Source organism: Camarhynchus parvulus, chromosome 13 (genome assembly GCF_901933205.1).
Source record: "Camarhynchus parvulus chromosome 13, STF_HiC, whole genome shotgun sequence".
Taxonomy (NCBI): domain Eukaryota; kingdom Metazoa; phylum Chordata; class Aves; order Passeriformes; family Thraupidae; genus Camarhynchus; species Camarhynchus parvulus.
This window is the reverse complement of record NC_044583.1, coordinates 15,031,741-15,053,972: the sequence shown is the minus strand read 5'-3', so window position 1 is coordinate 15,053,972 and position 22,232 is coordinate 15,031,741. Positions and strand designations below refer to the sequence as shown.

The following is a 22,232-nucleotide window of genomic DNA, read 5'->3' as shown; positions in this document are numbered from 1 at the left end:
ACTCGAACCCGGGCACCGCCCCCGCCCGGCCCGGCCCCACCATATATAGCATCTGGACGGGGCGGAGCCAGCGGGCGTTTCGGCCAATCAGCGTGCGCGCCTCTGCCTGCCAGGGCGGGCACGGCGGCGCCCTCTAGCGGGAGGCTCGAGCTGCCCCGCCCGCCCCCCGAACTCCTCACAGCCGCGGCGGAGCCGGGTCCGGGAAGGGCCTTTATTGACCGAACGGCACCGACCGGCACCGGCCACATCAAGCCCAGTCCCGCGCTCCGGGGCTCTCCCGGCTCAGCAGCCGCACGAGCTTGGCCCGAAGGGTGCTGTGAGGCTTGTGCCCGGAGCGCCCTGACAGCGCCTCCTGCCCTCCGCGCCCCCAGCCCGCGGCCCGGGGGGTCGGTGCCATGGCGGCCCGGTTGTCATAGACGGCCCCCCCCTCACTGCTGTGGCCCTCGGGGGCCTGTCGGCACCCCAGCTCCCACTGCCCTTCCTCCTCCTCTTCCTGGGCCCCGGCTGGATGCGGTTCTGCAGTGAAGATGTTCTCGTAGAGATGCTCAGGGAGCGGCTTCCCCACGGCCCAGGGCTCCCCAGAGCCTGGCTGCCCTGACACAAAGAGGGGCTGCTGGCCCCGGGCGATGGAGGCATAGACGATGGGGCATGAGGCCTCTGGCTCTGGTGGGGTGAAGCGGAGGAGGTTGGCAGGGGGGTGGGAGGCAGGCTGTGTCCCCCCCAGGGCTGAGCTGGGCTGGGGATCATCGTTCCCAGGCCCCCAGGGCTGGGGATCAAGGCCCTGTGCAAAGAGCTGGGGCTCTGAGACACAGAAGAGTCTGGGGTCCAGGTTGTCCTTGCCCTGCTGCTGGCAGGCAATGGCAGCAGCCACAGCGCGGCACAGCTCAGGGGCCCGTGGGGTGCTGAAGGTGAAGGTGCCCTCGCCGGAGTCACTGCGGCGGCCAGCCTCGAAGGAGAAGACAGCCTGCAGGGTCAGAGGGAGGGTGAGGGGCTGCCACCCACCCTGGGCAGGCAACAGCCCCAAGAAGGGAGCAGGGGACTCACCTGATCCTGGCCAAACTTGCGAAGGAAGGGATACGGCCAGGTGAGCAGGGGCTGGCGGGATTGGGGGTCCTTCAGCGTCAGGCTCTGGGGAAGGGCTGAGAGCAGGTAGTGCCCGTGCAGCCCACAGCGGGTGGCTGCATCTGTCTGGACCACCAGCACCAAGAATTCAGTCACTGTGGGAGCCAAACAAGCCAGGGGTCAGCACTGCAGCACTGAGCTGTAGCCCACCCCAGCCCTCTTCACCACCCCTGCACGTACGGTCCTGCCAGGATGAGTAGAGAGAATTCTCCTCCATGGGGACAGCGGGGCTGGGCTGGGTCCTGGCACTACTCGACCCCTGAAACAAAGGGATGTGAGTAGGACCTGGGACAGGAGGGGGAGAGCACAAAACCCCTGCCTGCCCTGGAGCTTCCCAGCTCACCCAAGTCGGGCTCTTGGCTCTGCCAGACCCGTTGGTACCTGGAAGGCCAGCTGGCAGAGCTGGGTGATCCATTCATCGCGCTGCTCGGCTGCCAGCACATAGCTCTTCTCCGTGGTGGTGAGGTAGAAGGCAGCAGTGGCTTTGGGGCAGCTCTGGGTGCCCGCCGGGCCCACGGAGACGCAGTCAGAGAGGCGGATGACGCGGCGGGCACAGCGCTGCAGGGACACCTTCTCTGGGACTGTGCCATCATCCCGCACGTCAAACTTCTCCATGCGGGCCACGCCAGACGGGCTGGCAGCGAACAGCTGGGCTCGCATCTTCCTCCAGGACCTCTATGCATGGAAAGGGCAAAGGCAGGGAAAAAACGGATCAGCAGAGAGCTGGCTGCTGCATCTGGCAGCGCTGCCCTTCATACAGGGCATGAGGGGCACAGAGGAGTCCCAGCTCACACCTGCCAGGTGTTGTTGGAGAGAACAGGGGCCAGCACAGACCCTGAACTGTGGGGCAGGGCAGGCCCGAAGCTGGGCTGAGGGGGCCTTGCCCCGAGCAGGCTTGGCATGGCTCACTGGGTGAGTCACACTCAGTCCTGGCTCCCTGAGCACCAGGTCCTGCTCTTTGTTCCCTGCTGCAAGTGCTGGCCTGCCGACCTGCAGCTGAGCTCTTGAGCTGTTCTCAGGACAGACCCTGATGCAAATTAAAGCCATTTTGAGCTGCTGAGGCTCCTGCTGGCAGCCTCACATCTGCTGAGCAGCCTGCTTCCTCCCAGGGGAGCCTCTGCAGCACCAGCACCTTCCCAGTCTGTCATGGGATAGCGGGGGCGCGTGCCACCACGTACCTCAAAAGTGCACAGTGCCTCCGCCCTGCAGGAACCAGATGCAGCCAAGCACCCAAAATACCCACCACCCCCAGCCCACCTGCCTCCTCCATGGCAGGGCACCAGCTCCTCACACACAGGGCTGCCTGCTGAGCTTCCAGGGCTTGGTTCTTGTTCAGCAGGGAGGTCAGAGTGCGATTGCAGCCCCACACATCCACTGAGACCCCCACAGGACATGGCCACCCTGCCATGGCATGACCAGTGTGCCAGCAGGACCTACTTTGCCCACACCCCACAGCTCCCAGGTACTCTCACCGTGTCACCCATACCTTTTCCCGAGGGCTGTGGCACCCAGTGCCCCCTCCAAGGGCACAGAGGAGCAGCCCAAGCCACCAGGGTGTCGCTGGATGGTGCTGGCCCCGCAGGGCCGGGCCGATGGGGGGCACAGGGACACGTCCCACGTGCTGGCCCAGGGTCCCACTCTCACACACACACACACACACACAAACGCTGGAGCTGCGCCATATTAACGCGTGTTTATTCTTCCATTGAGACTCACGCGGTGATCAAGCAAGAAGAACCCAACACATGGGCAAGCCAGAGTGGGTGCCCACACAGATGAGTCCCCTCAGCCCCACGGGAAAGCCCCACTTATGGAGCTGCTGAGCCCAGGGCTCCCCCAAGGGCAGCTCCAACGGGTCTGGCTGCAGTCGCCCCTTCCCAGGCTGCTGAGGGCCCAGCCCTGGGCCCAGCCTCATGACAAATCAGGGAAAACCCTCTACCAACCCCAAATCCACCCTTTACCTTTCCAAATTTGGTGTGCTGCACATAAAGGATCCCATCCTTCACTGGTCTCTCCATGGGCCCAGTTAACCCTGGCAGCCAGCACAAGGATAAGGGACTCGGGCTACCCGCAGCGCAGAAAATGTGACTGCTGCAGTCAAAGGAAAGGCATGGGGCAGACTTCCGTCTCACAGAGACTTCCCCTTTTTGGGGTGTGGGATGGGGGGCAGAGGCTGGGCCACGGGAGTGTCCATGTGCCCGCCCTCCCCCTCAGAGCAGGGCAGTGGGGCAGAACGCGGGGGCAGAGCACAGGAAGCACCTCAGGGAGCGCCTGACATGGGCCCAGCATGCTCCACCTCACCCTGCCTGCATCCTCCCAGCATGTCTGGGGAGACAGAACAGCCACCAGAGAATGCACAAATCCAGGTGAGGGAGATGGGCCCAGAGAAGCTGGGTGGATTTGTGAGGACCAACACAAGACCCTGACCTCACCACTGCATGGGGCTGGCAGAGGCAGCAGAGCAGTCGCCCCACCTGGGGCTTTCTCTTGCCCTGAGGCACTGCTACCTGCTTGCCCAACACACCCTGATGTCATGGGCTGTTGCAGCACAGCTCCATCCATTTCCTTCTGGGACAGGACCTTCGTCAGGCTGAGCTGGCAACAGTCCCAGTGACCAAAATCCTGGAAAAGGGCCCACAGCAGAGCAAGACAGGCCCCTGGGCTGAGAGGAAACCCAGGCCCACCCAGGAGCAGCACACCCTCCAGGCTAGAAGTCCATCGAGCTGTGGGCCAAGTAGTCCTTGCGGCCAATGTTGCTGACTTGCTTGGTCTGCATGGCCTCCAGCTTGGGGCAGTCGGTGATGCGATGGCCCAGGCCACCACAGAAGGCACAACCTCGCTCACCTGCAATGGGAGGGATGGGGTCAGGGCCAGGATAGCACAGTGACATGCCAGGGCAGCACAGTGCCACACCAGGACAGCAGCCCCCACCCCAGAACCAAGGGGCTACACCAGTGTCTCCCCAATGCTGTGGCACTGGGGTCTCTCACCATTGATGTCCAGCATGGTCTCATCCCCACAGTGCAGCACCTGGAGCACAGGTGGCACCTTCTGCTTCGCCTCCAGGAGCAGAGCCTTCAGGTCCATCAGCACTGATTCGTCTGGGGGCAGAGACACAGGTCAGGCAAAGCCATCCTGCTTGCTCAGAACACCCCCTTGTCACCACCCAGCTGCCCCCAGCCCCAGCCCTGTGCTGTTCCTCACCACAGGCCTTGTTGATGAAGGTGGTGGCAATGCCAGTGTTGCCTGAACGGCCCGTACGCCCGATGCGGTGAACTGTGGAGACAGGGACAGGATCAGCCCCAGGTGAGCACAGTGTGACAGACCATCCCTGCCCCAGGACACTGCAGGGACAGGCACAGAGCCTTGCTGGCCTCCAGACCCCTCCCAGAAGGCCCAGTGCCCACCATAGTTCTCAATCTCCTCTGGCATGTCGTAGTTGATGACGTGCTGGATGGCTGGGAAGTCCAGGCCCTTGGAAGCGACGTCAGTGGCAACCAGGACATCCTTCTTCCCATCCCGGAAGGCCTCAATGGCTTTTGTCCGTTCTTCCTGATCTGCAAAGGCCCAGTAGAGAAGATCAGTGAGGGCAAAGCTCCCAGCCCTACCTACTGCAGCAAACACTGTGGCCTCAGAGTCAAGCATCGCTTCCTTGAGCAGCCTTTCTCCCAGTGAGGGAGCAGAGGGGTCTCTACAGCCCACTATCACAGCCCTTCCTCACATCATCAACAACTGCCCAGGCTGGTCCCTCCCATGGCCACACACATGCCTGGCAGGAGTGGGTCACACCAGGAGCCCAGGCCTCTCTGGGACACACACTGACCTTTCCCTCCATGGATGGCCACAGCTTCCACACCCTTGAGCAGCAGGTACTCGTGGATGGCATCGACATCTGCCTTCTTCTCTGCGAAGATCAGCACCTGGGACAGCACAGGCATCATATCAGAGCCCCTTTTGCAGGCTGGCACTGCTGGCACCAGCACAGCCCCTGGGGAAGCCCATTCCCTCTTGTTGAGCAGAGCACGCAGCACTGCTGATCCCCAGCATGGCTCAGTCACGTGCCCACTCCACACAGGGGTCCCTCCTCCCAACTCCCCCATGCCCCAGCATGACCACACTGTCCCCAGCATACTCACAGGTGGAGGGGTCTTCTGCAGGCACTCCAGCAGGTACACCATCTTGGCCTCCTCTTTCACATACTCCACCTCCTAGGAACAAGCAGAGACATGGGTCAGGTAGCAGAGAAACTGCCACTGCTTGGTATCCCTTAGCTGGGAAGGAGGGCCATGAACCCCAGCTCCCTGGCAGAGAAAGGAATTAAGTGCCCTCATGAATGTTTCTGGCCTCCCACACAGGCACGAGGGAGCACCCAAACACCTCACCTGTACAACATCCAGGCTGGCAGCACCTGCTCGCCCAACGTTAATGGTGATGGGCTTCACCAGGGCACTCTTGGCAAAGTTCTGGATCTTCTTGGGCATTGTGGCACTGAAGAGGAGGGTTTGCCGCTGGCCCTGCACAGGGAAGAAGCCTTCAGCACTCACCCAACCTGGCATATGCAGGACTGAGCTTCAGGGTGCTCCTATCGTGGCAGTTCAGTACCTTGAAGTAGGAGAAGATGGTGCGGATGTCCCCCTCAAAGCCCATGTCGATCATCCTGTCAGCCTCATCCAGGGCCAGGTACCTGCAGATGTCCAGGCTCACCATCTTCTTCTGCAGCAGGTCCATCAGGCGCCCGGGGGTTGCCACCATCATGTGCACCCCACTGTGGGGTGAGAGGAGGCTGCAGTCAGGCCCCTGGCATTCCTGCCCCATGCAGGACACCTCCCTGACACACAACTTTCACCCCTATGCTCTCCTCAAGCCAGGGTGCCACTCCTCAGCTCCCTGCCAGAAAACAGAGCAGCTCCAGCCCCACGGACTCCCCCAGAAGGTCTTACTGTTTGATGGTCTCCATCTGCTCCTTGACAGACATGCCCCCGATGCAGAGGGCGCAGCGCAGCGGGGGCAGCCCATCCTCCTGCAGCAGGCGGCAGTAGTACTCCAGGATGCCGTGGGTCTGCCGGGCCAGCTCCCGCTGCAGAGACAAAACCAGCCCGTTCCTACACCTCTGTGCAGGCAGAACTCAGGATTGCCACTGCAAGTCAATCACAGCCTCCTCCTGGCACTCACCGAGGGACAGATGATGAGTCCATAGGGTCCCTCTCGCTTAGAGAATGGCAGCCTCTTCTCCTGCTCCAGGCAGAACATGATCACAGGGAGGGTAAACACTAAGGTCTTCCCAGAGCCAGTGAATGCAATGCCAATCATGTCCCTTCCTGAGAGTCTGCCAGAGAAATGGGGCCGATGAAGAGGAGGAACATCATGGAACAGCTCAAACCTCCAGGGCTGAGCAGGGTGACAGCGTGCATCTGTCAACAGCGCAAGAGCCCCCGGTCCACACCCCTGAGCAGGCTGTGGGAACAACCACTCTGTACTCTGGGATGGGGACAGAGCACTCACATTGTGGGGATGCCCTGGATCTGTATGGGTGTTGGCTGCTGGATTCCTTTTTTCTTCAAGCCTCTCAGGATAGCTGTCAGAGAACAAGGTTGGCACGTTCACGACCTGAACCATTTCCTCTCTTTTCCCACATCAGCTCCTCCACCGGTGACAAACACCCCTCAGGCCAACAGCCAGGAAAAAGGTGGGATCCCTTCCAGGCTCCACTCCTGGCCTACCTGCTGGGAACTTCATCTCCTTGAAGCTCTTGATGGGGGGTGGGATGCCCTCCCCCTCCACCAGGATGTGGTACTTCTTGCGCACGCGCTCGTGCCGTGCCTCCGACATGCCCAGGATGTAGCGAGGGGCTCTCCAGCTGTGGAAGCAACAGAAACAGGTGCACAATGAGGCCAGGGCGCCAGAACCAACAGCTCCCATGCAGGAATTCAGGGGAATTCCCTGCTGGCCTCCAATATCCTCCCAGATAAAAAAGGTAGCCTCAAGGAGTGAGTATAGGAGCAGATCTGAGCCAGTTCCATGAATAACAGCTGAGAACAGCCTATGGATGGTGGATGGAACGTGCCAAAAACGTCTGGAGACATCTCAATCATCTCCCTGACGCTGCCTCAGAATCACTGAAGTTGGAAAAGACCTCTGAGATCATTGAGCCCAATCTTTGATCAATCACCACCTTGACACTGCTGCCTCGAGCAGCACTGGCTCCAAAGGCTCCTCCAGACCCTTTCCCTGGCTTGGTGACTTCCCAGACCTGAAGACCAACCCTCATGCCTTCTAGTTTAACATAAATGTCTTTTATCAAGCCTTACTGTATACAAAACAACATGCAATGTGACTCAACAGCGTTTGACTTTACAGATAACGACACAAACCCAGTCACTCAGGCAAGAGGCTGCACAGCTGCACTGCTCCTGCCAAGACTCTGTGGGTTTTAGTTCTCTTCAGACACAGTGATGTTTTCAGAAGGACAACTTCTGAGCTGTGCTGTGAAACTTACCTGGTTTTGATTGGGTCATCATAGGTGATGCCCTTGGCCATCTCCTTCACTGACATCAGAGCTGCAGGAACAAAGATCATCAGTCAGAGCAAACTCTCCTCATCCACATCAACCTCACTGGGCAAACAGTTTGGGAGATCACGTCTGGAGACAGAAAAGGAGGAGCAGCAGCACAGACAGCCCCTCTGGCACAGGAACACCCAGCACTGCTGTGCCCAGAGCCCTGTCACAGCCGTGTCTCAGCTAAGGCAGGCAGTGCCAGCTGAGGGCACCCATTGTCACCTCCAGCCCCACCCCTGACTATGAGCACTCCCAAGGCAGGGAGCAGCTCTCCTGCTGCCCTGGGAGCTCTGGAGACACATCTGAGACACAGAGCTCCCACTCACCTCGGCCCTCTGCCACACTCTCCAGGATCTTCTCTTCCTCCTTCAGCTGCTTCTCCTTGGCTGACTCCTTCCGAGCTGGGGGAATACAAGAAACAATGAGGGGGTTTGCTGTCCCCTGAAAGCCACCCAGTGCCGCCACCAGCCCCTCCCTTACCTTCCGCCTTCTCCTTGAGGTGCTGGTGCTGGTCCAGCAGACTGATGTTGGACTGGGGCCCCAGCGGGATGTCATCCTCGTCCCCGCGCTGCTCGCTCCCGCTGTCCCGCTGCTCCTCCTCCGACACCACCTTCCGCCGCATCTGCAGCAGCTTCTGCAGCTGGAATGACGCGGACGGAGGCGGAGTGAGCAGCCCGACGGCGGGAGGGCCGCTCGGAGCCCTCCCCGGGCAGCCCCGTTACCCCATTACCATCTGCTGCTTGCGCTGCTTGACGGGCACGTAGGGCACGTAGTCGTCATCATCCTCTCCGGACAGGTCGGACGTGTCCGCAGGCTCCTCGCGCTGCCTCTGTGGGGAGACACGCGGTGAGGGGAGCCCGGGGCGGCACCGGGAGCGCGGAGCGGGCGGTACCGGGGGCCGGGCCCGCTCCCACCTTCCGCTCCGCCACGGCCTCCATGGCTCCTTCCCGGAAGAGATCTGGGAAGTGACGTCATCGCGCACAGCGCCATCGCCTAGCAACGCGCGGGGGCGCTACTGGGCGGGAGCTGCGACTCGGCACGACGGGTCCCCGCGGCGGCCAAACTTGTGCAGAATGAGTTTTACATCTCCTCTCTCCCGCCCCCGCGATTTCCCCGGCGCGACAGAAAGCAGCAGACACCGGGGTTTAAATAAAATAAAAAATTAAAAAGTTCTTTATTGGGTCCAGCACGGTCCTTCCCCGCGGCACGGTGAGCCGCGTGCCCGCGGAGAGGGGGACGGGACGGCCGGGATCACCCCGCGGGGAGGGGCAGGAGGATGGAGGGAGCCCCGGGGGTCCCCGCGGGGCAGGAGAGCACCGGGGCCCCCCGCGAAGGAGGGGACCCCACCAAGGTGAGGCGGGGGGCACAGTGAGGAGAGGCGAGCGGCCGTGGGTGGGTGGGGGTGGACCCTCCGCACCTCACTGGGCTGCGCTGGAAGTGGTTTTCTTCAGGGTGAAGTTAGTCCAGTTCACGGCCACCTTCTGCCGCGTCTGCTTGGCCGAGTCTAGGCAGAACCTGTCAGGGAGAGGACAGCCCCGGTCAGCCCCAAGCCCATTGGGGTCACCCCTCTGTGACTCCAGCCCCAGCCAGCTCCCAGCCCATTCATGCCTCCAGCCCTGCTGGCAGAGCTCAGCCCCGCGTGGTTCTCCCCTCACCTTTTGAAATACTCCACTTCTCTGTCAGTCTCGTCCATCTCTGCCCCATCCAGGTCCTTGGGCAGGAACACATCATCTGGGAAAGCAGAGCAGAGGGTGAGCGCTGCAGGGCAGGGAGGGGCTGCCAGCTGAGCAAGGGGCCACCGAGAGGAGGGTGGTGCACAGCAGTGCTCCCAGCACTCACCGATCGAGGTATTGGATTTCTCCACTTTGTTTCTGCTCTTCCTGCTCTTGCCCTTGGGCTGGGGGGAGCCCCCCAGGGTGAGGTGGGTGGCCAGGGCAGGTGGCTGCTGCGGCGCCAGATCCGGCAGCTCCGCTTTGCCCTCTCCCCTCCGGCCTTTCCACTCGCCGGTTCTCTCCTTGTCGCCCCTGGCAGCGCTGCCGCAGGCCCAAGGCTGCCCCTTGCCGCTCTCCCCGGGCTCGGCGCAGCCGCTCGCCCGCGCTGGCTCCGGGGCACTGGCCTTGGAAGGGTGCTTGGTTCCCAGCACCTGCCCCTTCCCACCAGGGCTCTCCAGCCGGGCCTGGCCGCTGGGCACAGCCGTGCTGCCCTCTCCTTTCTTTGCCTGCCCGTTCTGCCGCTTGTTCTTCCTCTGCCGGCTCCCCGTGGGCAGCGGCTCCGGCCCCTTGGGCTGCGGCCCCTCCTGGGGCTCCAGACCCGGCCCGGGGCCGTCCACAGCCGAGTCTGCAGCCTTGGACTGCACCCAGATCATGCGGGACAGGCTGGGCACGGCGCTCAGGCGTTTCACCACGCCGTTCTCGGCCGCCGGGGCTGGCAGGGGCTCCCCGGGCCCCTCGCCCCATCGGGGGCCCGGCTCGCCCCGCAGCAGCGTGTGGCTCTTGGCAGGGCCCAGGCTGAGCGGGGCCAGAGCCAGGTCTATGTCCTGCAGGTCAGAAGACCCGTTGAGGTTGGAGAGCAGGTTCTTCTGCTCCAGGACAGCTGCCTTCTTGGGGAAGTCGTTGACATCCAGGTTGAGGTCGTAGACGCTGAAACTGGCCCGGATGGAGTCCTTGATGGTGTTCTTGATCTCCTGCAGCCGGCTGCTGAGGAAGCTGTTCACCCGCTCCAGCTCCAGCTCTGGCCACTCCAGCAGCTTCTCCTCGGCCGGCTCCCTGGCCTGGCTGGCTGCAGGGGCACGCTCTGCCCGCTTCTGGGCCTCTGCCTCCAGCTGGGCTTTTTCCTTCTCCTGCAACACAGGTGCCATGAGGATCATTTGGGCTGGGCCACAGAACCACGGGTGCAGGACACAGGGCTTTGCTCCAGCTTCAACTGACAGCAAACTCAAGGGTAGCTGCTCAGCACAGCTACACCACATCTTCCGCAGCCCCTAAAGTGCCACATTTCCCCCATGGCCACTGCAACAGCTGGGCACTGCACACCTGACACTGCTCTGGGCACCAGGCACCAGAAAGAGCCATCATGGCACCGTCTCTCCCTACCAGAGATGCATGGTGTCAGAACGTGGCATAGAGCAGACTGTACAGTGCAGCCCAAAGCACCCAGGAGGGCTGGCAACCCTCTGCAGGAACAGGGGCAGGAAGAGCCCTACATGGGGACCGGGACTGCTGCCACCTTGGGTGAGAGTGACACAGAACTCAAGAACCCAAATGGATGCAAGGGAGAGAAGGAAAAGCCCTGGAGCAGCACAGCCCTGCCCGGCTCTCCTGCAGCCCCAGCCCCTGCCCAGCCTCACCTTCTTCTTCTGCTTGTGCCGTGCCCGCTTGGCTGCCTTGGCACTGTTCAAGGGCTTGGGCTCTGTGCTGTTGATGTAGTCCAGCAGCTCGTCCACATTGCGGTGGTCCACAGCAGGCTCCCCTGAGCTGCTGTTGTGCCCCAGTTTCTGTGGTAGCTCCTCTTTTCTCTTGGTGAGGCGAGAGCGCAGCTTCTCTCGGATCTCAGCGTAGTTGCGGCTTGTGGGAGCGGCTGGGGGCTGTGGAAGACAAGTGCTGTCAGCCAGACATGAGGGGCAGGCAGCCCCAGCTCCCCCAACAGCCCCCTGTGACATTCCAGCCACTCCCTTCCCTGCAGTCTCAGCAAGACAAGTCAGCACAGCCCTAGTGAGCTCTTCCACTGTGAAGCCACAGGGCTTGGCCGGCTGCTCTGAGCCCTGGGGCCGGGCAGGCGGCTGCGAGTCGGGAGCAAGGGACCAGCAGGCTGATGAAGCAGGGTAGAAAGGAGTGGGGATGTACGTCCTGCAGGGAACAGCTGTGACCAGCCCACCTCCCACTCTGGGCACAGGGACCAAGTGATGTCTCCCCACCAAAGCAAGGACCAGGGGTGGCTGCAGACCAGCCCCTCACTCACCGCGTTGTGGCCGAAGAACTCACAGTAGCAGCAGTCACAGAACTTCCCATCTTTCTGGTTGGTGGAGGAGGAGGTGCAGGAACTGCGCTCTGAGCTGCTGTCCTCATCCTCCCCGAGCCCCTCGTCTGCCTCGCAGGGCTGCGGCGGGTGGCAGCTGGTACCGTTCGGGAATTTGTGCCCTTTGCAAGAGGGGTCCCTGAGGAGAAGGGGAGAAGGGTGAGAGGTGAGCAGGTGCCAGGGTATCTCAAAAATTGCCCCGTGCTATGCATGTAGGAACAGCCCTCCTGGGGAAGCTTGTGCCCAAGCAGAAGGATTTGCAGGACAAACCCCCTCCCCTGCATTCTCGTCTTCTGGGGAAGATGCCCGAGGAGCCCACAGGAGCAGTAATCTGTCTCTCCCAGCCCTCAGGGCCTCTGGCCAGCAGAGGCTGGTGCAGCAGAGCCCCAGCGAGCCCGGCCCTGGGCTGGGAGCAGGGCAGGGCACGGTACTCACTGGGGGAATTGGGTAGCACAGCTGAGGAACACTGGGACTGTGCAGCTGCCAGACATCCCCCTGTGTGAGGCAGGCCCAGCTCACAAGGGCACAGGCTAGCCAGCTCAGAGACAGTGAGGCCAGGGCACAGCCCACAGTGTCATTCCTCAAGATCCAGCTCAGGACCCGACTGGCTCTCCACAGAGAGAGCTAATTAGCAGAGAGGAAGCAATGTGCTTTCTTCCAGGGCACAGGCAGCCCAAAGAGGGCCGGAGGAACAGGTGAGCAGAACAAGTCCACAGGCTTCATCTTCTCGAGGACCTTTGCTCAGTGCCACAGCTGCCTGACAGGTCTCACTGACATAGATCCTGTTGGCCCACTGCAGGTTGATCAGGGTGTTTCTTTGGGTCTTTTAGCTGGAGGAGAAGCATAGCCTCTTCTGCACCACAGAACCAAAGTACAACCGCAGGAGCAACACGCGCTGGCAGAGAAAGAGCTTCACCTTCAGTCTGCAGCAGTGGAACTGGCCCACAAAGACAGCAGCTTCCTGCACCACCATGCCAGGGCGGTCAGTCCCTCCACAGGGAGAAGTGCATCCATGGTCAGGGATGGGAGAAAAGGCATATGGCCCCACAAGGAAAGGCTGGAAGCAGACAGGGCTCCCTTACTCACCTGTTCGTGCTGGGCAGCTGGTGGGAGGCAGGAGGAGGAATGAGTGAAGTGCTGCAGTGCCCGTTGCAGGGATGAGCACAGCCCGACAGCGGCGGCGGCATCTTCAGCAGGGGCACGTTGGCAGGGGGCAGGTGAGGGCTCTTGCACGGCCCTGGGCTGTGAGAGGCCGCGCTGGCCGGAGGGGACTCGGACACCGGCTTGGGGGCCGCCGCCTGCGCGCTGGGAGCGGGGAAGAGCGCGGCCTGCGAGGAGGTGCCCAGCGGGATGTGCGGCGGGGAGCTGAAGGGCCCCGCGTGGGGAGGGGTCTGCTTGGAGGGGATCAGCGCCGGGGGCTGCGAGGGGAGGCCCGTGGGACTGTTGGGAGGAGCAGTGAGGTCGGAGTGCTGATGATGCTCTGAGGAGTGGAAGGCCTCACCTGCAGAGAGGCAGGAGCAGAGACAGTCAGACACTGGCTGTGCTGCACGGACCAAGGCCATGCTCAGAGCCACCCACCACCTTTGCACAAGCTGTTTCTCCTCCCAGATATTAGAGTGCTTGGGATAGAAGCCACCCCTGCTCACACAGGGCCTTGGGGTCAGCGTGCCCCCCCCACAGGATCCAGCCCTGCCCCATGGAGAACAGGGCAAGAGGAAAGGCTCTGGAGCAGCAGGCCGGGGGACAGTGGCCGGTGCTGTCCCTGGGCACGTACCTGGTGGGGTGGCCCTCCGGCACAAGCTTTTGAACTGCTTCGGCAGTGTCTTGCAGAAGTCGAGTGAGGTAGGCAGAGGCGAGCCCGGTGTGGCGGTGCTGGAGGTGGCAGAGGCCGTGTGGCTGTAGGGACAGGCCTTCAGCCCCGGCGCCATGGCCGACACCTGGCTGGCGCACTCCGGAGACAGAGCAAGGCCGGGGTGCTTGTCACCTGGAAGGACAGCAGAGCTGGGGCTGAATCCCAGCACCATCTGCCTTTTTCAAAGGGGCCCAATGTGCTGCTGGTACTGAGATTCAGAGGCCCAGCCTGCCCACTCTTGCCCACAAGGAAACCACCTAGGCCAAGAACTGGGCAGAAAGCTCTGCTCAACCCCACAGCCAGCTTCAGCTCACCTAGTGCAGCTGGGGGAGTCCCAAGGGGGCTGCCCTGCACGGTCCCGTTGGTGTGCTGTGAGTTCCAGAGGCCCGAGAGCTTGTGAGCAGACAAAAACGAGCTGGGGTCCCAGTCCCCTGAGTTCCCATGGCACGAGGAGGAAGAAGACGAGGAGGAGGAGGAAGAGGAGTGTGAGCCACCCCCACAAGACTGCGACTTGCAGGATGTGTGGGATAACGAGACCTATCAAAGGAAACACAGAATGAAGTGGCTGAGGTGACACCTTGGCCCCCAGGGGTCAGCACTAAGACTCCTCCATTGCAGCAGGGGCTCAGCTCATGTGAACCACTTTTATCACTGTCTTGGGAGTGACAAACATCCCCTCCATCCACACCAACACAGCCTGGCTCACAGAGGCTGGGCCATGCCAAGGGCCACACACCTGTGCTGTGTCCCTGTGCTGGTCTCACTCACACCAGGGCAGGGTTAAATAAAGCCAGGTAGGAGGCAGCTCCTCTACCCAAGCCCCACGCACAGGCAGGCACTTGCCCTGGCAGCCGCTGCCTCTCTCTGCGTCATGAAGGGAGCAGCCCCGGGGCTGGGGGACGCGGCACAACGTGCAGCAGAGGAAAGCAGTGGCACTGTCAGCCTTGCCAGCCTGGCAGCTCCAAGGCATGGCAAGCTGCTGGATGAGCCTCCCCAGCACCACACACTGCCCCAACAGGGCCTGTCCCTGCTGAGCCAGAGGCAGCCCTGGGCAGGGAAGTGAAGGCTGGGATGTCTGGGACACTCAGCTCAGAGTGAGGACGGGACCCACACACGCAGTCAGTGCCACAGGGTGGTCAGTGCCCTGTCCCCAGAGCCACAGCCCTGCCTTCCAAACCCCAGCCCCGTGAGCGCGTACCGCCAGGGCCTGCTCCTGCACCGCCCGTCGCTCTTCCTCCTCCACGCTCTTCCGGCAGCTCTGGCAGATCCACAGGGGCATTTCTCCCAGGAGGTTCTGCACGAGCGTTGGCACGAAGTCGGGTGGCAGCCTCTCGCCCGGGGAAACCAGCCCATTGTGGGACGGCCCTCCCCAGTCCTTGCGCTCCCGGTGACAGAGCAGGCAGCAGGTCTGCACGGACTGGTTGGCGGTGGGCAGCACCTGAGGAAGGACACACAGACTGTGAGTCACCCAGGTGTGATCTGGCGCAGATGTGGGGCAGATGAGACAGTGAAGGAGACCTCAGGACGCTGACACCAAACCAAGGAAATTCTTACAGGCTACACGTGGTATTGCACCTTCTCCCACTGGAGCAGAGCAGCCTCAGGCTGACCAGCTGCTGCCAACCTGCCACGTGCCAGCTTGGGAGTGTTTGGACTTCTGGGAAGATCACAGCATGCCAAAGAGCCAGCCTTGCCACCAAGCAAGGCTGGGAAGCCATCAGCAACTCCCACCATCACCTCTGGTACAGTGAGACTGAGGGTACTTGCACGGCAAAGCAAGACCCACAGAAATCCCACAGAGGGATATGAAAGGTGAGTCTGACAGCCTCAGCTCTACCTCCTCGCCCATCATATGCCCCCACTGTGTCACCCAAGAGCCCCAAGCCCTCTCTCCCGCCTCTTTGTTCTGCACAGCCAGCGGTGCTGATGTGCCAGGGTGGGGTGCAGCCCCCCGTGCTGCTTCATGCTCTCCCTGCACAGGCACAGCCAGGTTGGGGCTTCCCTGCAGGAGCCGGGCTGCATCCCTCGGGCTCGCCGGAGCCCTGACAGCCGTGACGAGCCCGGCGTGGCGCGGGCGAGGGGGCCCCCATTGTCTGCCGGCGCAGCGGGGCCCTGCCACAATGAGCCGTGCATTGAGCTGCTGCTGCCAAACAGATGGCGTCTGCAGGCTCAAGGTGAAGCAAAGGTCAGAGGCCAAGGAGAGCAGAGTGGGGGCACAGCCCCCCTGCCCACCCACGGCGAGGGGGGAGCAACGGGGCCACCCCGCGTCCCAGCTGACACCGCCACCATGGCGGGTGACACCACGGCTGGTGACACCACGGCTGTCCCCAATCCACCCAGCACATCCACACCCGACGCCCACCCCCGCCTCGCAGCCCACAACCGGGAGCAGGTGGCGGCAGCCAGGTGTGTCCAGCAGGGAGAAGCGCGCTGAATGAGGATGCTGGAGCCACCTGCCATCGCCCAGCGGCAGGGCTGTGCGGGGCTGTGCGGGGCTGGGCCCGCCCGCGGGGCGCTCTGGGAGCGCTCCCAGCCCCATCCGCAGGGATGCTCCGAGCCGGGGGTCGGGGCGGGGATGGGCAGGGCCCGGGGGGGATGGGGTGCGAGGGGCAGGGCCCCGTCCCCGCTCAGGCTGAACCCCCCTCGGAGCCAGCCCCGTGCCCGCCGCAGCGCTACCCCGGTACCTGCGCGCTGCCTCTGCCCGACTCCCCGCCGCTGCCCGCCGCCGCCGCCACCTCAGGCGGGGCGGGCGGTTCCGGTGGTGGCGGCGGCGGGGGAGGCCCGACGTCGGGACCCGCCATCCTGTCACGGCGAGGCCCGGAGCCACCTGCCGCCGCTGCCGTCGCCGTTGCCGCCGTTGCCGCCTTGTTCCGCCGGCGAGTCATGGCGAGCCCGCCGCAGCCAGGACAACAGCCAATATGGCGGCGCGGCCCGTCCGGCCCCTGCCCGCGGGAAGGAGGGAGGGAGGGAGGGGGGAAACGCTCGGGGACGTGAAGGCGCCGCCGCCATCTTGGGTGAGGGCAGCGCTGCGCCCCCTGGCGGGCAGGGGGGATCGGCGGCAGCCACGCGGGTTCGAATCCTGCCCGCGCCCCGAGGCTCCCGTGTCCTCCTACAGGCGCCGGTGCCTCAGTCGAGACCGGGGGTGCATCGCGATCGTGTCCCCAGCTGGATCATCAGAGTGCAGATCCTTCGGTTCGAACTGAAAGAGAGCAGGATTAGATTAGATATTAGGAAAAAAGTCTTCCCTGTGAGGGTAGGGAGGAGCCCAGGCTGCCCAGAGAAGCTGTGGCTGCCCCATCGCTGGAGGCGTCCGAGGCCGGGCTGGATGGGGTTTGGAGCGACTTGGGATAGTGGAAGGTGTCCCTGTGCATGGCAGTGGGATGGAACGAGATGATCTTTAAGGTCACTTCCAAATTGTTCTATGATTCTGTAATTCCTGGCCCTGCACAGGACTCAAGAATCTCACCCTGTGCCTGAGAGCATTGACCAAATGCTCCTGGAGCTATGTCAGCCTTGGGGACACTTCCCTGGGGAGTTTGTTCAGTGCCTGACCACCCTCTGGGCAAAGAACCTTTTCCTAATATCCAAACTAAACTTCCCCTGACACAGCTCTAGCCATTCCCTCGGGTCCTGTTACTACCACAGAGAGCAGAGATTGGAGCTGCCCTCTGCTGCCCCTCCTGAGGCAGCTCCAGCCCATAATGAGGTCTCTTCTCCAGACTGAACAGACCAAGGGACTTCAGCAGCTTTTCATGTGACTTCCCCTCTAGACTCTTTGCAGCCTCCTTTGGACACTCTCTAATAGCTTTATTCTTTTTTATTGTGGTGCCCAGATCTGTGGGGACCTGTGGGACAAGCAGAGCTCCAATCTCACTGTGTGCTCAGGGATGCCCATCCAGGGGAACCAGGACATGGCTGAAAACAGAGACAGAGTCTGTGGGGTACACAGGGAGCCCCAACAGCGGGGCCAGTCCCGCACCTGCACCCATCCAGCACAGCCGGGGCACTGCCGTGACTCAGGGACTTTCTGAAGCCGAGGAGGTGCCACTGCCGTGTTTGTTCAACCATCCTCCACGGATTCTTTACCCATGATTCCACCCCATTAGGCTTCCAGCCACCTGAATTATCGGCACCCACATCCTGTGGCCGGCAGTGCCAGGTCTGGAGCAAACACGTCCTTTGGCACAGCCGGGGTGGTTTGCTGTGGCCAACACCCCGAATACCCCCCGGCACCTCTTGGTTCTTCTTTGTCCCACCGAGGGGCCACTTTATCCCCTTCTCACTGCATTACCCCGCTCCGCACCCCGTGATGCCTGCAGGCGCTTCTCCCGGTGTTCCCCATCGCTCCGGGAATGCTGTGGGAAGCGCTGGGGCGTCCCTGTCCCCGGATTGTGGGGCTGCGGGGAGAGAGGAACCGGGGGAGGATAGCCGGGGATGCAGTCGGGAATTTGAGACGGGAACCAAGACCGGGAAGGAAAGCCGGCGGTGAAACCCATCCCGCCCCACGGCAGACGCACCCTCACCCTTCCCATCACAGAGAACCGGTCCGTCGAGGAGCGGACGGGTCGTCCCGGTGCCGGGACTGGGCGGACCCGCTCCGATCCGCCCCGCGGGCGGTGCCCGGTGCCGACCCGCCCCGTCGGCGAGCGGCGGGCGCGGGGAGCCGGGCGGCGGCGGAGCTGCGGGACGCGCCATGCTGCCCGCTGCCCTCCGCCGATGGCTCCGCCGACCCAAGGTGAGACCGGGGGGGTCGAACCGGGCCGCTCTCCCTGCGCCCGGGACCGGCGGAGCCCCCGGGCGAGCCCGTCGGGGCGATCCAGGAGCTGCGGCGATCCCGGGAGCAGTGGGGGCGGCCGGGGTCCCTCGTGGTGGAGCGGGAGGAGGAAGCGGGGGGACTCCGGGGGACCTTTCCCGGTGTTTACAGCCACGCACGGATCGGTGCCAAAGCTGCCGGGATGCGGCTGAGCTTGTTCATCCTGCTCTGCCCCCGGGGAAACTGAGGCACGGGTGGGTGGGGAGGGCGGCGCTCCCCGGGAGGCGCCGCAGCTGCCGTGGGAGGTCCCACGTACCTGCCCCAATAGGTGTTTGTGGATCCGTGCGGTCCGATACCCCCGCGACTGTGGGAACGGGAGTTTGGGATCCCGCTGGAGCAGCACACGGAGATGCGGGGTGCCCCCAGCATCACCCCTCTGCCCTTCCCGCAGCGCTCCGACCCACGCCTGCTCTCCCAGTTCTTCTTTGCCGACGAGAGGGTGACACGAGTGGTGGCCGAGATCAACGGGCTGGACGCCGAGCTGGATCCGCAGCAGTACCTGGTGCTCCTCAACCAGCTCCACCTCAGCCAGGTACGGGGCCAGCCCGGACCCCGCTGTGACTCGGTCCCCCGGGGGCCGCGGGTGACACCCCTGCCGTCCCCAGGCTCACCTGCTGGCCGTCCTGGAGCGCATCATGGAGGAGTGCATCCCCACGCAGCGGCACAGCCGGGACTACCTGGTCAAGTTCCCCGAGGAGCTCTTGGTGGACAACCTGGGGAACCACATGCTGTTTGCTGCCGAGGTGAGCCCGGGGCCATGGACACCCCACCGTGAGCTGACCCTGGGGACAGGCATTGCCCTGACAGTCCCTGTCCCGGCAGTGTCTCCTGGCTGGGACCTTCCTGGAGATGGAGGAGTCAGATGGGGCCCAGCTGCGGCCCCAGGCCAGGAATCTGCTCTGCAGCCTGGAGCTGGTGCGGGCAGTGCTGCGGGAGCAGAGCCTGAGCCAGCCCAACACCTACCCAGAGCCAGTCCGGGCTGTGCTCATCCAATTCGACCGGCTCTTTGCAGAGTTTGAGCTGAGGTAAGGGGCAGGGTTAGGCTGCTGGGGTCCTGGTGGGCTGTGCCAGGGCTGTAGGGGCCTCACAGTCTCCCCCATCTCTCAGCTACGTGTCCTCGCTGGTGGCAGTGAAGTCTCCTGATGAGATCTACAGGCAGCAGGAGATCATCGTGCTCTTCTGTGAGACAGTGGAGAGGTGAGTGAGGGCACTGTGTGTGGGCTCTGCAGGGACTCCAGCCCCAAGGATGGGCACCAATCCCTAGGCTCAGATCCCTGTAAGGCTGTCTGTGTGTCCCAGAGCCCTGCACCTGGGCTACCTGACCCAGGAGATGATCGATGGCTATGAGCCACTGCTGATGTTCACCATCCCTCGCCTGGCCATTATCAGGTGGGTGCAGCCCCTGGTATGTTCCCTGCTCTGTACCAGCTCCTTCTCATGGGCAGATGGGGTCCCAGGCAACCCCTGACATGAGCTGGGCTCTGTCCCCTCACAGTGGTCTTCTCATCTACCCTGAGGGACCCCTCAGCCTGGAGCGGAGCCCTGAGGAGATGTCCCGGGTCTTCAGCCCCTTCTACAACCTCCTGAAGAAGATCAGGTGTGCAATGGGGGGCACTGGTTGGGGCTGTGGGGCAGCAGTGGGGCCCTGACATGGGGCTGATGCCAACCCCTCCCTGCAGGGACCTGTTGCGGGTGCTGTCAGCTGAGGAGCTCTGTCTACTGGAGAGGAGCCTGTGCACAGCCGAACAGGAGGACACCTGCAGTCCAGAGGCCCCCCCAGCCTGGGGGGCAGCTGTGCCCAGTGTGGACCCTCCTGCTCCCTTCAGTCTTCTGGAGGTCCCTAATGCCACCCAACCACTCCCCACCTGCACGACACAACCGGGACCCCCCAGTGCAGTGGATGACCTGGGCACTGACTGGCAGCAGGGGTGTGCAGTGGGCCAAGATGGCAAATCCCTGTCCACTGGGACAGGGGTATCTCACACCATCCCTGGTGTAATGGTCACCTCCCCCCTGCGCAGCCCCCAGCCCCTTGGGAGCAGCCCAGGGGTAGGGGTCAGTGCCAGCGCAGGTGCCCGCTGCTCGGAGCTGCGCTCCCGCTACAGCAGCACCAGGGACATGCTGCACACCCTCTTCGTCTGCATCTCGGGTGAGTGAGCCGCAAGCCAACCCCCAGCACCCTGACCCCCAGCACCCTGATCCCCCCAGCACCCTGACCCCCCACCCTCTTGCTGCAGGGGTGGCCGATCAGCTCCAGACCAACTTTGCCAGTGACATGCGAAGCATCTTGAAAACGGTCTTCAAGATCGTGTGCTCGCAGGCAGAGCCCTCGAAGGAGCAGAGTGACAGCAGTGAGTAATCCCCAGGGACATGTGGCACTGCTCCTCTCTGCCCTGCCCATCGCCCATCCCTGCTGAGACAAGGCCACAGCCCTAGGCTTGGGAAAAACGTGGCCATCGTGCCCGCCCAGCTCCAGCTTGGCTGGACCACAACCTTTGTCCCCACAGAAGAGAAAGGTGGTGACTCCTGTGTGACAGATACTCCTCGTGTGGCTGACTGCCCACTGTGCTCCAGCCCTGCAGAGGCTGCCAGGCTCCGGAGGGCAGGTGAGGGGCTGCCCAGGTGCTGTGCCTCCGGGGCAGGGTGTGAGGCTGGGCTGATCCTGCCCCATCCTGCCTCAGGGGGTCTGGCTGCAAGGGGAGCCAGCCTGAGGGGTTTTTACCGGTGTGTTCTGCCCAGCAGGTGCCTGCCCCCTGCCCGAGTGGGTGCCGGACAGCTCATGCAGCCAGTGCTCTGCCTGCCGCTCGCCCTTCACCCTGCTGCGCCGCCGGCACCACTGCCGCAGCTGTGGGAAGGTAGGACGGGGTTGGGATGGGCATGTGGGGTTCCTGAGGGACCCAGCTCCGCTCAGCCCCTCTCTGGCCTCTCGGCAGATCTTCTGTGCCCGCTGCTCGCCAAATACCGCCGTGCTTCCCTACTACAGCCAGAGCAAACCCGTCCGTGTCTGCACCCACTGCTACAGCACACACCTCCCGCCCGCATCCCGCTGTGCCCGGAGCCAGTGAGAGCCCCTCTGCCCGATCTGCATCGCAGGAGCCGCACAGCTGGGTGCCCAGGGCTGCTCCGGGGCTGCTGGGCAGCACCTCGGCCCCGTGGCTCTCCTCAGAGCTGGGTGGGCATGGCGGCAGGACCCCCCACCTGGCGTTAGGTTCCCCCCGGTGCACAGGGGCAGGACCCCACACACGGTGGCAGCCCGTGCGGAGCGATGGTGGGCGCAGGACCGCCTCTCCTGGTGCACCGTGGCCTGCCCTGCTTTGGGCGAGCTGCCTGCCGCTGCCGTGCACCTGCCCCCCGGCTGGAAATGTGCTTCGTGGTGGTTTTTTTCAGGTGAACTTTGGCTGGTGTTGGGCCCGGGGCAGAGTCTCCCCCCGGGGCCTGGCCTGAGAAGGTGCAAACAGCCCTCACATGACAGCGGGTGCCCCGGGGCCGCCCGTGCCGTGCCGTGCCGTGCCGTGCCGTGCCGTGCCGTGCCGTGCCCGGCAGCTGGGGCCCGGCGCTCCCCTTCCCCATCTATGGCCTCCATCCGATGGATTTTAATAAAGAGATAAACCCGTCTGTCTGTTTCGTGTGGCGCTGGGCCGCGGCGATCCCGGGCGCGCTGGTGGGCGCGGCCGGTGTGGGGACACCCGTGGGCTCGGTGGGGCGGGGGACGAGGGGCTGCGGGCAGCGGGGCGGGCGCGCTCCCGCACGGGCGGACACGGGCGCGCACGTGGGCGGGGGCACCTCTCGGGGGCGTGGCCTCTGGGGGGCGTGGCCATGATGTGAAATTGCTTAAACACCGACATGGGCGTGGCCCGGGCATAGGGGGCGTGGCC

General features: G+C 63.4%; 4 protein-coding genes across 7 annotated transcripts; 1 reads left to right on the top strand and 3 right to left on the bottom strand.

Moving 5' to 3' along the window:
- Positions 1 to 247: 247 nt before the first annotated feature.
- DOK3 (docking protein 3) lies at positions 248 to 3,140 on the bottom strand. Its single transcript, XM_030957483.1, has 5 exons — positions 3,084 to 3,140; positions 1,504 to 1,797; positions 1,303 to 1,381; positions 1,045 to 1,217; positions 248 to 964 (listed from the first exon to the last, which is right to left on the bottom strand). The coding sequence occupies exons 1-5, from the start codon at positions 3,138 to 3,140 to the stop codon at positions 248 to 250; spliced, it is 1,320 nt and encodes a 439-aa protein (XP_030813343.1).
- On the bottom strand, positions 2,797 to 8,671 carry DDX41 (DEAD-box helicase 41). The gene is made up of 17 exons (XM_030957482.1): positions 8,593 to 8,671; positions 8,409 to 8,507; positions 8,159 to 8,318; positions 8,005 to 8,079; positions 7,619 to 7,679; positions 6,843 to 6,979; positions 6,625 to 6,697; positions 6,295 to 6,448; positions 6,063 to 6,199; positions 5,725 to 5,887; positions 5,505 to 5,636; positions 5,259 to 5,330; positions 4,946 to 5,042; positions 4,530 to 4,679; positions 4,327 to 4,398; positions 4,113 to 4,223; positions 2,797 to 3,966 (listed from the first exon to the last, which is right to left on the bottom strand). Exons 1-17 carry the CDS (start codon positions 8,614 to 8,616, stop codon positions 3,830 to 3,832), a joined length of 1,854 nt encoding a protein of 617 aa, XP_030813342.1. The 5' UTR covers positions 8,617 to 8,671; the 3' UTR covers positions 2,797 to 3,829.
- A 116-nt stretch (positions 8,672 to 8,787) lies between these two features.
- On the bottom strand, positions 8,788 to 16,472 carry FAM193B (family with sequence similarity 193 member B). Its single transcript, XM_030957481.1, has 10 exons — positions 16,229 to 16,472; positions 14,743 to 14,982; positions 13,859 to 14,081; positions 13,467 to 13,676; positions 12,779 to 13,193; positions 11,636 to 11,831; positions 11,025 to 11,261; positions 9,518 to 10,517; positions 9,334 to 9,409; positions 8,788 to 9,193 (listed from the first exon to the last, which is right to left on the bottom strand). The coding sequence occupies exons 1-10, from the start codon at positions 16,427 to 16,429 to the stop codon at positions 9,097 to 9,099; spliced, it is 2,895 nt and encodes a 964-aa protein (XP_030813341.1). The 5' UTR covers positions 16,430 to 16,472; the 3' UTR covers positions 8,788 to 9,096.
- A 1,715-nt stretch (positions 16,473 to 18,187) lies between these two features.
- On the top strand, positions 18,188 to 21,964 carry LOC115908660 (lateral signaling target protein 2 homolog). Of its 4 annotated transcripts, none has more exons than XM_030957418.1 (12): positions 18,188 to 18,279; positions 18,749 to 18,889; positions 18,963 to 19,100; positions 19,180 to 19,382; positions 19,465 to 19,554; positions 19,657 to 19,746; positions 19,853 to 19,954; positions 20,037 to 20,506; positions 20,595 to 20,708; positions 20,865 to 20,963; positions 21,100 to 21,212; positions 21,269 to 21,964. In XM_030957418.1, the coding sequence occupies exons 1-12, from the start codon at positions 18,238 to 18,240 to the stop codon at positions 21,563 to 21,565; spliced, it is 1,899 nt and encodes a 632-aa protein (XP_030813278.1). In that variant the 5' UTR covers positions 18,188 to 18,237; the 3' UTR covers positions 21,566 to 21,964. The 4 variants fall into 4 exon arrangements, with proteins under 4 accessions (XP_030813278.1, XP_030813277.1, XP_030813280.1 ...); XM_030957417.1 differs by having other exon boundaries at positions 21,097 to 21,212; XM_030957420.1 differs by having other exon boundaries at positions 21,291 to 21,557.
- Positions 21,965 to 22,232: the final 268 nt, after the last annotated feature.